The sequence below is a fragment of the Coturnix japonica genome, chromosome 17 (genome assembly GCF_001577835.2).
Source record: "Coturnix japonica isolate 7356 chromosome 17, Coturnix japonica 2.1, whole genome shotgun sequence".
In the NCBI taxonomy this organism is placed as follows: domain Eukaryota; kingdom Metazoa; phylum Chordata; class Aves; order Galliformes; family Phasianidae; genus Coturnix; species Coturnix japonica.
Genome location: NC_029532.1, coordinates 2,871,263 through 2,885,670, shown reverse-complemented (window position 1 = coordinate 2,885,670; position 14,408 = coordinate 2,871,263). Strand labels below are relative to the sequence as shown.

Genomic DNA, 14,408 nt, shown 5'->3' with positions numbered 1-14,408 from the left:
CCTTGCATGTAGCAAGCTGCAGGGGAGGGGTTGCTGCCAGGCATGGGTGCTGACAAACCAAGCTGCTCCCTTGCACCAGTGGAGCACGCAGCTCCATTGGGAGAGGGGCATGGTGCCAGCAGTGTTACTGCGGGGGTGGATGATCTGACAGCTGAAATGCTGGAAATGGGACTGAGGAGTCGAGGGCTCTCTTCCAGCTGTATCCATAGCTTGCTGCGTAACCTTTGGCAAGGTGTTTCACCGCTCTGTTTCCCTTCCCACTCATCATATGTCTTGTCTATTCAGACGCTGAACACATTGGGGTGAGGAGCTGGGCTGCCTGCAGCCATTATTCGCACAGGAGGGGGATGGCGTGCCCTGCACCAGGTGCTGAGGAGCATCCCCTTCAGCTCCCTAGTAAAATATGTTAAATATGCATGTTCAGCATGTCTCCCCACAGAGCCTTGATCTCTGGAAAAGCCTCAAGGTCCTACAGGGATCCAAATAGCAGCAGCCCCTATCCCCTGCTTCCATACTCACATCTCCCTGGCACCCAAGGAGCAAAGCAGGTTGGGGTGATTTTTTAGCTTTCAAAATTAGGCTGGATTCCATAGCTCTGTGTGTGTGTGTGTGTGTGTGTGTGTGTGTGTGTGTGTGTGTGTGTTTGTCTGCATGTGCTCGTCATTGAAACCTGGGTAATTATTTTGTTTTATTTCTTTTTTGGCAACACTTTAAAGTAAGAGCTGGGTCTTTATAGATTGCTCAGGTTGCACGGAGTATGGATTACAGATCGTCAGAGAGACATGAAAGCAGAAGACACGTTTCTCTGGCACAGCATTAAAGGGACAATAACCGGGTAATTGTAGCCTGGGGTGCGGCCACCTTCTGCGCCCAGCCCTCGCTCATCTCCACTGCATTGAGGAGAATTTCACTAGGGAGATGATGGAAAAGCTGGGGTGAGGATGTCTCAGGTCAGGACCTGGTTATTTCAAAGGTGGTATGCGCTCGGGAAGTTAAAGGCACCACTTAGATACATGAATAAAATGCTGCCAAATACTTCAAGCAGTAACACACAGGCAGACTGAAGGCTTTTAAAATGTGATTTTTCATGTCTGTTTTCACCCCGAGAGATGACTGTCACAGGATCAAAGCAATTCCCATTTTTAAATTCTCTCTTTCTCTCCCTTCTCCCTCCCCTCCATTTCTCTCTCTCTTTCCTTCCTCCTCTTCCTTCTCTTTTTCAACAGGACTCCACAGAATGGAGCAAGAATGAGAGGAAAAAGGCAGACAGAAAAGCATGAACTGGAGGCTTGTTGAGTTCCTCTACCTCCTGTTTATATGGGACCATATACTAGTACAGCCCTCCCACCAGGACCCAGCTGCCACCAACCAACATGTCTCCAAGGAGTTTGATTGGCTTATTTCAGACAGGGGGCCTTTCCACCACTCGCGGAGCTACTTATCCTTTGTGGAAAGACATCGTCAAGGATTTACAACCAGATATAAAATATACAGGTATGTCGGTTTCCTACAGCACCTGTAACTTTGAGGAGTTGTTAGGTAGCGGGCATGCAGCCAGTTCCCTTGGGATCAAGGCTTGTTGTCAATGTAAGGAAGCATCACTGTACCCTCCATGCTTCTTAGGTTCCCCACATTCCTTTGGTGGCAATGCAGGCTGCCTCAGAGACTTGGCTGTAGTGCTGTCACGTAGTCTGAGAACTTCAACTCATGCACTTTATTTGTGGGACAGATCCAATCACAGGCTCACAAGCACATTTCTCAAGTCAGTGTCCCAAGTAGCAGACCAAGTATCTACACCAAATTCATGCATGTGCACTGCCAACAGCTTAAGGTTCACGTGGGCGAGAACACACATAAAGATGCACAGTGCATGTGCTTAAGCTGTCTGCTGCCTTCTGCAGCCCTTTGCAGATGGTCCCTGTGCATGGGTTGGACTTGTCCCCAGAACCGTGAGCCTGGTTTGAAAGTCATTCAATTAAAAAACTACAGCAAATAAGCAGAATTTGGATTTCCCTTCGCCTTCTAGGTTTTGAAGCCTTTGTTGTTGCCTGTTTCAAGTGCTTCTTGGCAGCTGTGATATTTAGAAATATACTTATCTTTTTGCTATTTGAATATGAAAAGCTGGAGTGCTCATGTGAGCCTCCTATTACAGCAGCAGGCACTTTGGAAGGAAAGGGAATAAGCCAGCAAGTATCATGAGATTTGGGCTAAAACCCAGAGAGACTGCAAAACTCTCATAGACATGTGCACATTTACATAATTATATAGTCCTGTTGTGTTTCAGAAAGACACTTGCAAACATATCGACACAAACTAGTAGGTGGGAAAGTGTTGGTGAATAGCTTGCAGGCAGCGTGCATGCAGATGCACACACAGACTACTGGGGTCAGGAGGAGCAGAAAACCTGAGTGCATGCAGTAGCATTCTCCCATGGGCAGAAAGCCAAAATGCATTTGCAGAGTAATAGCAACATGTGAGACATCATCTATGTGTGGGGAAGAAAAATGAGTTCTGCCTGTCCCATGGCCTCCAGCGAGTGCAGCATCCCCTCCCCTTGCAGCAGCCCACAGAGCAGGGGAAGGTTAGCATGGCTTGAAAATATTGTCCTGGCTTGTTGTCTTCATTCAAAACAGCCTGGGGGATGTCAGCCCCAAAAAGCAGAAATTCTCTTGCCATGCTTCCTTTAAGGACACCTTACAGGCTCTGCTTGCATGGAGGAGCAAGGAATCAGGGAATACATGCCTTTTTCACAAAGATTTACCTGGCTATGCTCCCACCCTCCCCTGGCTGACAGCTTGCACCCTGATTGAGGCTGCGCACCCCTTCCCCATTCAGTGCCTCTGGAACTGGCTCTGCCCTTTGCTAAAGAGCTTTTCAGCCCTCAATGCCACCGCAGCAGCCTGCATAAGCTGTTGTAGGAGGGAAATGCCTGCAATGTATGTGTTCAGACGCATCCAGGAACTGTCAGTGTAGGTCAGGGCAGAGATCCATCAAGCCTGGGATCCTGTCTCTGAGAATCACGGAGAAACAGGGCTGGAAGGACCTTGAGAGGTCATTTAATCCATGTCTCTTCCCCAAGGCAGACTCAGCCATACCTGTGTTGCATCTGACAAAGGTTTGTGGCAATCTCTCATGAAAGGTTTCCTGTGAAGGAGAATTCACACCCCAAGCAGGCAGCCTGCGCCGTCGCTTTGCTGTCCCCGTCTTCATAAAGGAGTGAGAATTTGGCTCAGATTTAATGTGAAGCCTGTGATTTCTGGCAAGTGAGGAGAAAATTCCCCTTTGGTTTGTAGGAGACTGCAAAGGGTTTGAAGGTCTATTTCAGTTCAGGGTGAACTTTATACATGGCAAGTGGAATAGGGGCTGAATTTCTCCATTTCTGCGGGATATTGCCAAATTACTTATCAGAGAAACTTCTTGCATAGGTAGGTCATGATGTTGTACCCCTTCAAAAGAGGGAAAAAATCTGGGGTTGCATTTCTTGACCATATATCATGAGTGGGAGGTGTGTGCTTTGGTAGCATGATCTGGGAGTGGCTTTTGGATCCATTTCAGTCAGCAGGAGTGGGAGACCTTACTGCCTTCAGCTGAGCAGTGGAGGCATTAGGTTGGGTTTTGAAAGGTTGTTTGTTTTTCGTATCTGGCTCTGCTTGCAGGACTGATCACTTGGAAAGCTGGCCCATACGTTTTTAAAGCAGTATCAGAATCAGGCTAACTCTGGTGAACGAGTGGAGCCACTTGCAGTGATTCACAGCCGGACTCTGAACACACACGCTCCAAAACAAGTCATTGCACTGAGACCCACAGGGGGAAAATCTCATTTTGCAGGCTTCTTAAATTGACTTCAAGAATCTGTGAAGCTGTTGGGATTTTGTCAACTGCTTAATTCCAAAGTAGAGGCCTTTTTTCCTCCCAAATGATGTCTCTCAATTGCTCTTTGCACTAGACTAGCCCAAGGGAGGCACATATTCTGCATTAAGCGTAGCACTCCTTTCTGTAGGATAGCAGCTGATTTGGAGCATGGGAATTTTCCTACATTGTCTTCTCTTTCAGTGCTCCTTTTCTCCCAGACTTTTTGTTTGATTCTTTGGCTGTTTTTTTGCTCAATCCAACAGCTCCATCCAGCAATTGTTGTTCAATGAGGGTTGACCTGACTACCGATCTTCTCACTAGCAGCAGATCTCAAACCAGCCATTGTGGCCAAGGCTTTTGGAGTACATGTGAAATCAGACAAGGGGACCTCACCCATCCCTAATTGAAATGCTGTCACTTGTTTAATGGTGATTTCCCCAGTGTCTTGCTGTGCAGGAACATGGACATGGTATATTAGAACTGTGTCATTATCACTGAAAACCCAGAGAGAGGAAGCCACTGTTGATGTCGCATAGCAGTGTAAGGCAAAGGGCAGCATTTTCCAACTTCTACATGTGCAACATCAGACTAAAAACTGCAACACTCCCTCTTGCATAGCAGGTGATGTCCACCTGTCTGTCAGTGGTGAGGAAGAGCCTGTTTGGGTTAGCAAGGTTAACACTGCATGAACTGAACTGCTGTACAACAGTCTATTTCTTCATAGATCTAGATCCAGATCTACCATCAAGCCCCAAAGCAGCTCCCTGTTACAGTCTCCAAAGATCCATTCTCTCCTGTGGCATTTTGGCAGATTTTAGGACTCCTTTTAGCAACAGTTGAACCACTGATTTTACTGGTGCCCACACAGTCAAGGTTTGCACCTTGCATGATTTGTCAGGAGGAAGACAAGTATAGGAGGGAGGTGTTTTATATTGAATTATGGACAGTGGGGTAGATACAATTGCATTAAGGAGGCACATTAATCAGCATCGATTCACACTAATAAGGCTGGTTTAGGGGGGCCTCTGGCAGGAAAATGCTGCTTTGATCATTATCTGTGCACTCTGATGCTAATGCAGATAGGGTGGCAGATGCTCAGAGTTGTTTGTAGGATGTCTGAATATTCATTATCACCATCCTTATTGTTCCTAGTCATGAGAGCCTTGGGTGCTAGATACTACACAAGGGCTGGAAAGTAGATGAAGCTCAGCTCGGCTTGACTTTGTGGCTGGGGCTCTGCTTGGGTCAGAAAGCACTCCTGCTACCACAGGAGCAGGGCAGGATGAGCTTTATGTAAGCAAGAGGTTGGACTGGAGACCCCAAGGGTCCTATCTCAATGATGTCTCTGTGATTCCCCCAATTCTCTAATTCAGAATGGGCACTAAACTGGGTGCTCATAAAGGGATTTGCAGTACTGAGTGCAGCTTTGGCCATGCTAGAGATTTTTATTTAGTCCTAGAAAACCCACACATCTGAGCAGCTGCATGCTCTCTAATTCCCTTGACAAAGTGGAAGAGAATTACCATGAAGTGAGGATCTCCACTGTGCACATAGCACAGGCTACAATTGACTTACAAATGCAGATGCTTTTCTGCTGTCAGGCCTGGTTCTCTGTGAAATGAATATGTGAATCTGTTGACTTCCAGGAAAAGACACTCATTTTTGTTGCTGGGGAACTGCTGTAGCATGGCCAGCGCTGCCACTGCCCCCAGCCCCACACAGCAATACAGGGCTGGGCTACTGCACATCCTGCTGGTATGGCTGGATGTGTGTGGCCTGTTCTTATTCCTAGGTGAGAGGAGAATCCTGTGTTCAGGCACTGGACATGCACAATCTGACTAGGTACAAGGGAGCCTTTAATGACTGCTTTCAGTAGCTCCTAGTATAAGAATTTTGGTTTCCCTGGCCAGACCTTCCAGGCATGTCGCGTGCAAAGCTGTGATTTCCACAGCCAAAGGACTGATCTGGCACAAATCTAAGCCTTCAGGAAGCAAGCAAACAAACAAAGTTAGTTTTTAGCCAGATCACTTCTCCAGTTTCATTCACTGTGTACCCAGGGACTATTAAAAGGATGGGGCTATAGGGACAGAGGCAGAAAGGGACTGATGCGACTGCTGTTTTCAGCAGCAATGTGGGTTAGAGTTGTGCTGAAGTAGTTGTGAAATGGCATCCTAAGTGTGGGCAGAGAAGCCCTGTTAGAGCTGCTTGCACCATTGTTTCAGTCCATTTTGTTTCGGTCCATTTTTTTTCTTCCATCTCTCCACTCCTCATTGACTCCTTGCGCTGTTTCTCTATTGGATTGAATTTAATCTGCTGGTCACTAGAGATGTACAAATAATTGATTTTGTGGTTCACTGGTTGTATAGAAGAAAAATAACATTAAAAATGGGCTGATCTGAAACCGATGTTTGTTCAGATTTCCAGTAAAGTGAAAAAAAATCAAACCATTTCATTTTAGGTTCAGCGCTATGTTTAAGCTTTGCTGTTTGTTTTATTTATCGTTTAATCCAGTGAAAAACAGTATTTGTTTATTCCCCTCCCCATTTCTTAAAGCATAACAGTTCACCTTTCGGCACAGAGCCAACTGCTGCCACTTAAGATATATCAACAAGGCAACACCTTGATTCAGGAGTGAGCTTTGTTGAGCTCTTTGGCCTGTCAATGTGCTCACTTAATTCGTGTTGCATTTGCAAGTGGTCGCTCAGTCCTTGAAGCCAACAATGAGGAAAAAGAAACCAAGACAGTCTGACTGTTTGTTGTTCTTTGTGACACCTCGGGTCTGTCAGTTCCCCAGGGTTCAGCACTGCCTTCCCTTGGGTCAGCTTTTGGCCTCCTAAGGTAAAGACACATACATACATACATACATACATACATACATACATACACATATATATATATATATGCATTTTTCCCCAGCACTCCTTGCCAAGGGAGACACAGCCAAGACACAGCTGTAGAATGACAGCTTTGCTAAGGGAAGGCTCACATTTGCTCAAAACTCAGCTGGATGCTGAGACCCAAGTGCTATGGACTGAGACGAAGCATCCAGTATGGGTGCAGTCACAGTTCCTCTCCTACACATAACCTGGCAAGCTTTCAGTCTCGTTTCAGTTGTTTGGATGCCTGCAGCATCCCAAAAAGCACCGTGAAGGTTCTTCTCAAGCAGCATTAAGGTGATGCTCTGCGCTGGTACAAATTGATAGGCACCGTTAGGCTTTTTAATCTTTGCTTCGGCTTTTTTAGTCATGCTGAAGTTCTGCTGACAAGGTTTTCCTATTAGTTTTTTATGCTCTCTGTTTAAAGGGGACATCAACTTTTATGTTTTCCAGTCAGAGGCAAGGTTTTTTTTTTTAAGAGAAGCAATGCAGCAATTGAAGGACAGAGGGAGCTGAGATGAAAGGAGGCTCTTGCCTCTGTGTGGAATGAGCAATGGGAGTCTGTACAGCGTTGCATGGCAAAAAATACAAAATCTCCATAGTTTACATTATGCATGTAAACGAGTGATGTACGTTGGTTTGTAATCAGCAAATGCCTTGTAAATAAATGTGTGTAAACCCAAAAATTTAAATCTATTTCCATAGTGCATGTAAACAATGAAGCCTTACAGTGTTCTCTTCAATGTAAATGTTAATCTGAAAATGACATTACTACAAGTTGATGCAACTTTACAAGAGAGCCATGATTTACATTCCTGTCTCACCGGCTCTAACGCAGCAGCTTGGCAGACGTGAGCCCTTCAGAGCTGGGGGTAAACCTGCCCATCCCATCTCACAGCATCTCCTCTTAGCCACAGCCTTCATCCTTCATGCCGTTCAAGGACAGGAATTGTGGTGTTCCCTGCCTACTGAAAGCTTTTCATAAGAAGGAGAAGAGGCAGGAGGAGGGTGTCAGGGGATGGCTTGGGTTGAGCTGTGCAGTGCTGAGCCCTGTGAACAGGGCTGCAGTATCAGCTGTGCTGGCTGCAGGCAGATTCAGATGGCGAGGGCTTGCAAGCATCCCTTGCAGCTGTAGGAGTCAACAGAAGGATGCATCCTTCCCCTCCTTCCCTTTGATATTCTTGAGAACATGAGGCACATGGAAGGATAAACGGCACCAACCTTTGATATGATCAGAGCTGCTAGGATCTGGGAAATGAACATCTCAGAAAGCTTTGGGGAAGAGTAGACCCTCATTTCATCTTGGTGGCTCACAGCTGTGGGGAATGGTGTAGGACCACTGTTGATGAGTCTGTGTTCCAGTAGGGTGCTTGTAAGTGAAAGCACTTACAGGAGCTGCACAACAAGCAAGGCACAGCACTAACTGGCTGCCCTGCCTGCTAACCACAGGAAACTCCTCATTGAGTTCTGTAGAGTGGCAAACCCAAGCACCAAAACTTCCCTTGGGAACCCAGAGTCAAACACTGTAGCCATCCTCCCAGCCAAGCACAGAAATCAGTATGGACAAACATTTTGAGTCACTGAGGCTTCCAAATAGATCTGCATCCTGTTGGGCTGGCAGGGAGCATCCTGCACAGCCCCTTGAGGACCTTGTGCAGGGTTCTCCCCTCTGCTTGGAGGTGATGGCAGGAGGGCTCTACCCAGCTGGCCCCCAAGGCTGCTTCAGCTTGCTGCCATGGCACTAACTCTGCATGCTCATCTCAGAGTTCTTCAAACCAGCAGATGACAGTCCAGTGGCTTGGGAACATATTTTAAAGGCTAACAAGCCAAGGAAAAACCTTTGCTCTTTTTCTTTTTCTTCTTATGAACAGATTATTAATTCTGCTTTTACATCAGGCAGATGCTTATTTCAGCAGAGAAGCTGTTACATTAAAAAAATATAACAAAAAAAATACATATATCCTGTTAGATGCATGGGATAATTTTGTTCTGGCACCAGCAGAACTGGGAGATGGCATGACTGTACCTATTATAGGGTTTTTTTTTCTATTTCTGGATCCCTCTAATGTTTCCCATGGGTTCCACAAAGTATGGTTTCTTTTTCCTTTTTCCTTTCTTTTCTGCTGATTGCCACCCACCAGCCTCTGTAAATGGAACAAGACACGTCCCACTGGGGCAGGCAGAGCCATGCAAGCTGGCTTCCTGTGTTAATCAACTAAATGCAGGTATAGAACCCAAGGACACCTCCAAGAAGAAATCAGCTTTGCCTGGTGCAGGGACAAAGGAGGGCACAGGCCAGCCCCTTGTGCAAGTATCTCCTCTCCCAGCAGCATCCATCCAAGTCCATTATGAGCTGGTAGCATCTCTGAATGCAGCCTGATCTGGCCCAGAGAGCCCTGGACAGGTGACCCCTTCTCCTCTCCTGGGAAGTGGGGTGGAGGCAGGATTTAGGTTCACGGCGAATGGGGTTTAGGTGATGACTTTCTGCCCCATATACTGTAGTGATGCTGTGAGTCAATGCTAAGCCTGGCAGCTCCACATCTTGGACATCAGGCTGCATTTCACACCCATGGTGCTTTGCAAGTCCAACCTTAAAATCCCATATTGTGCACAAGGGAAGCCTCTCACCTGCCGTGAGAGTTCAGCCCTCAGCTCTGACTCCAGAAGGATCCAAGCTAAGGGCAGCAAAGGGATGGGATTCTCCCAAGTTATCTGCTGTGCATCTAAATCACAGCCCTGCTGACTGCACAGAGCACTAACAGCCTGCCTGGGGCCCTGCTCCCGCAGTCATGTGATGACATCAGAATTTAAGCTTTAATTAAGAAATGAGCATGGGGAGGGAGGGAAGAGTCTCTAGCCCTTATGACTGCAAAGGAAAGCTTAGAAACACGACCCGAGTGCGAGCAACATCTGCTTCAATGTGCAGCCAGCACTCAGCAGAGGGAGAGCAGCTGGGAGGGAAAACTATTAGATCTGATTCCCATCCAGGTCAGCCTGCTTGTGCTTCTGCTGGCCATGAAAGCACTTGCTTGGAGAAAGGAGGGTTCCTACAAAAGCTGGGTGATGGCAGAATTGCACCAGGCTGCTGGCTGCATTATTGCTCCTGCAGGCTCTGTTGGGTGAAGGAGAAGAGCGCTTTTTAAGCAGTGAAGTAGAAGTTCTCTGTTCCATGCTTATGGCTGGAGATGGTTTGCTTCCTAGAGCTTTTAGGGATTAATCCTTTGTGATTCCCCTATGGCAGGCAGCCCTTCAACACCTGCTGTCCCTAAAGCCCAGAGTCTCTGATGTTCTTGGTACTGCAGTGATGCTTTGTTTCCTTGGATAAATAACACAAAAAGTAGCAGAAGAGCTGCTTCACTGCAGCTCATAGTTTGGGCCAGTCTGACTTACCCATTGGTCTGACGAGCTTCCTGACACTGACCCCTATGCTGATATAACCAGATATCTTGTAATTTCTGCCATAAAAGTGTGCCGGTGGAAACTGCAAGCAAGGGATTCATGGACTGCTTGCCTCTGGCAGGTTGCTCAGAGCACAAGGATGAGTTTGAGCACTGATTTCAATAGCAGAGCATTGTGGGGCACTCAGGATTCAGCATGGGAGAACACAGGCACATATCCACAGATGGACACTGCCTCCCCACAGCTAACCAAGGTGGAAGAAGGACAGGCTGAATTCCAGCTCTGTGTGTCAGGAGAGCAGAAGCTGTTTCCATCGTACATGTGCCCCCCTGCTCAACCTTGCTTTCCTTTCTTCCACACTGATTCCTTTCCTCTCAGCAAAGGAAAACCCGCCTATGGCATATGCAGCAGTAAATATTTCAGTGTTAGCTTCCAGCTCTTGAGCAAAAAAACCAGCAAGAACATTTCTTTTTACTCCCCTCCAAATGTTTGGGGCTCTCCCCAGGGAGTGCAGCCGCGCAGCCTGGCTAACACTAATAAGAGAACTTGGTACACAGGGCAAACTGTGTGCTGCATAACTAAGAGAATAAGAAGACAAGAAGATAATAAGAAAAGAAGGCTGCTACCTTCATGTCTAGTTAAAGATCAGTCCATACGAGACGAGGTTTTTCTCCTTGCACTTGACATCCCTTCCTCCCTGTTTTCCTCGCCCTGCAAAAATCTCTGACTTCTATCCCTCTCCTGCCCATAAAAGACTCCCGACTGTTTCAGGGGAGAACTGGGTATTTGAAATCTGTGCCTTACTCCAGCAGCCGCATCACATGGTGAAGCTGTATCTGAAGACTATTTAGTGTCTCTTCAAATCCCACACTTTCAGAGTCCTGTGATTATGTAAGAGTCTCAACTCAATTTCTGAAGTAAGTTTACAGCCCTCATAATTGCAGAAGGAAACTTGATAATATGACTCCTACATACCCAGAAAGCAGAAGGCGAAAAAAAAAGGAAGAAGGAAAGAAAAAGCAAACCTGAGGTTTATCAGATTTAAAAAGTCTCATGAATTTTAAAACCAATCTCTTAATTCTTTTTTGGAGCCTGACTCATGATTTTCAAACAGTTAGCAATATGGCTGTAGGGATTGTAAAGCCGGTTTGTTATCTTGTTAGATAACTTACATAAAATATCTGAACCCGTGGAGACTCCAAGATTGAGTATTGCACTTGAGGACACAGCCGGAGAGAACAGTGCCTTGTCTTCTGTATGGATGCTGAGGACCTGCTTTTAATCCAGCTCTCTAGTCACTACGGCAGCATAAATATTTCCCAGAATGATATTAGTGCTAATCGTATGAATGAGAATAGCCATAATATTGATCTTCATAATACTTAGGTTATTAAGTTTGAGTTTGAAGGTAGTTTTGTGGGGCGATTCATAATTGTAAATCTCATCAGGCTGCATAAGCAGGGAAAACAAGTCATGGAGCAAGAGCATTGCAAACACTAAGAGAATTACATTCTGGAGTCTTCTATCCTACTATAGGATTGCAGGCTGAACAGACACATGTGAATGCTAGCAATGCTAATTGTGTGATAATCTAGGATGAGCTTAATTAATTGGGTGTTGCAACAACCTGCTCTGATGTTTCCTTCAAGCACGTGCATCACCCTGGGGCACTTTATTCCTGGAATATTTGCACACACATGCATCAAGACAGGGTTACTCCTGTGATGAGATGAAGGAGGACTGCCACTGTCACCACTGAGCAGTGGGCTCACATTTCCCAGCTGTGTTTACCCAGACTGGCCACATTCAGTTTCTGGGTCATGCCCACTGGAGAGGTAGGGAGGGAGCAAACACACCGTGCTTATAGATGTGCCCAGAGCCTCACAGATGGGAGCAGTAGTCTTAGAGGTGCACTCGGATGTTGGGGTGATGAGCATCTTGTGTGGCTGTAGTGGATTAAAGGCAATCTGAAGATACTCTTCTGTGAAATGGCTCTGTAGTAGGGGACAGAATAAGTCCTACCAGCCCTTCTAGCATACAACAAAGGAGGAATAAAGAGCACAGAAGAAGCTGAATGCTACTATATATAATAAGCTTACAAGATAATTGCCAACTGTATTTGGACTGATTTTTCTTCTGCAGAAGAGGCACAAAAGCAAGTGTATTGTTTTCACTCCTGGGGACTGAGATATTTTCACCATGCCTTTTGAAAAAACACAGTGCTTCATCTCCCCACTTAAGCATATCAGCTCCATTGGTGGCTGTCTCCTGCACGACTGTGGGTCAGCATCAAAGGTAAAGATGCTGTAAGCGCAGCTGCTGCCTGCTGTCTGCTATGGAAGCTGCTCAGCAATCTGTCAAAGTCTTGCGAGTGTTTGTACCACTGGGGTGGGATTATTTCTCACAGTGGCAGGGATTGCATGCTGAAAGGAAAAGAGACCCAGTGTGCTTCTAGAAGGACTGGGGAAGGCAAATGGCAGGATGACAAAGCCTTTGTGTTTTAGGTGTAATAATATTGCCTCGGGGAAAGAAATATTTTCCTCAAAGTGAGGTTTTGTCAACGTGTTTTGTTTTGTTGGCACAAAGTGTTTGAGGCTGATGAATTGGCTTCAGTGCGTTTGTGAAGCCGCAACCTCTCAGGTCACTGGTGACTACGGCAAAAGAGAGATCTAAGAAATGTACCATTTTGACAAAATTCTGTCTGGTGAAAACATCACAAGCTGCTCCAGATCCTTCCAGAATGGAAAGATGCCAGATCCTGCAGCCATGAAAGTAGTAGCAGTGAAAAGGCGTAATCTCCTGGATGGCTCCAGCCACAACTGCAGTCAGAGCTCCCCCGAACGTGAGCGATTTAGGCTTTGTCTGGAGACACAAAGCTGAAGTCCATCCCAATTACAGATGAGTTACCATCAGGTGCCACGGGGACACTGCAAAGGGACTGAGGAGTAACGGATTAGCCAGTGTACGCAGAAATATTGAGCAACCCACGACTGCCTCCTATTGTGCTCGTGCCAGTGGAAATCCTTCTTAGTACGGCATATTTTATTCAATTTTTAAGAGCTCTCAATTTTTCATTTAGGAGGAGAAGTTGGAGCAGAGTCCAATCTGTAATCAATCAGCCCGCCTTTGCAGAGCGGCTCTGAGGAAGCGCTCTTGCTCTTTGGTCCTTTATCTTCTCTGTGAACTCACAGAAATTATATTTCTGAATGGGATTAAGAGTGAGGGAGAACTACATCCAGGGCAATACTCAATAAACCTTGCAGACCATTGTCTTGCAGTAACCAGCCCTACTGAGTATATACCCAAGCACAGCACTTCTGTTTCCATACAAAAGAAGCAGGTGATGCCTCAGAGAAGTTTGGTCCCACTTTGAAAAGGCATTTAAGTACCTTTTTAAAATGGTGCTTAACTATCTAAGTGCCACATTCCTTCAGGTTTTAGTGGGCATTGTAAAATCAGGAACTTCTGAGCAGGACCTGTCACTACTTTAAATGAGACTGTCTATAACATAAGCCATGGATTTGTTATGCGTGGTAATAAATCACTAGAAATACACAATTATAAAGGGAATAGTAGAAAACATAGACCACCCAGGGATCTCAAAGCTCTTTGCAGCCCTTACTTACTTAGGGTTGTTTATAATAGCTGAAGATAAGACTGAGTTTTGTTTGTTTGTTTCAAATGAATAAATTAATCATTAGTAAAATATTATGCAGTTCATCAAATATATTATTCACCAGCTATTTGTCAAAATAACAGCTCACTCATATATTATCAGAGCTAAGCATTTATAATGTGTGTATATCTAGTCAGCAGATGATTTATTCAAGCTTTGGAGGAATGGGTTAGTTATTGACCAGTTTAAATCACGGCTCCCTTGGGAGGTGGAGATGTATTAGGCTGCGAGTTCCTGGTGAACCTGGAGCATCTTTTTTTTTGCTGCATCGCTGTTCAGTGCCTGGCCCCACAAGCAGAGTCCCGTGGCTGGGTTTCCTTTTGACTCTACGTCAATGCGAGTAATTGTAGCTCTGCTTATCTATAGCCTGTGCCAAGTCTATCTTGGACAGGAAAAATTCAGCCACTGATTCAAGACCAAACCTTGATCTGAGTTCTCTACTCTCCTGTAGGACCAGTGCCTGACTCCAACATCAAAGTCCTCATTCCTTCTTCCACATCTCAACTCTTCAGTGTCTCTCCACTTCCCAGTTGCAGGAAAAGAATGTTGAGGAATCCCTGCCCCCCTGTTTTCCCTGCTCATGTGATTTCTGTACTGCTGGGAAG

At 45.9% G+C, this 14,408-nt stretch overlaps 1 protein-coding gene across 1 annotated transcript in view; it reads left to right on the top strand.

The window, feature by feature from the left end:
• BRINP1 (BMP/retinoic acid inducible neural specific 1) overlaps positions 1 to 14,408 on the top strand; it is a 75,435-nt gene that overhangs the window by 23,274 nt on the left and 37,753 nt on the right. The window contains exon 2 of the mRNA XM_015879374.2: positions 1,227 to 1,494. Coding sequence (XP_015734860.1) covers positions 1,277 to 1,494 — 218 coding nt within the window. The 5' untranslated portion in view covers positions 1,227 to 1,276. The remainder of the gene's footprint in view (positions 1 to 1,226; positions 1,495 to 14,408) is intronic.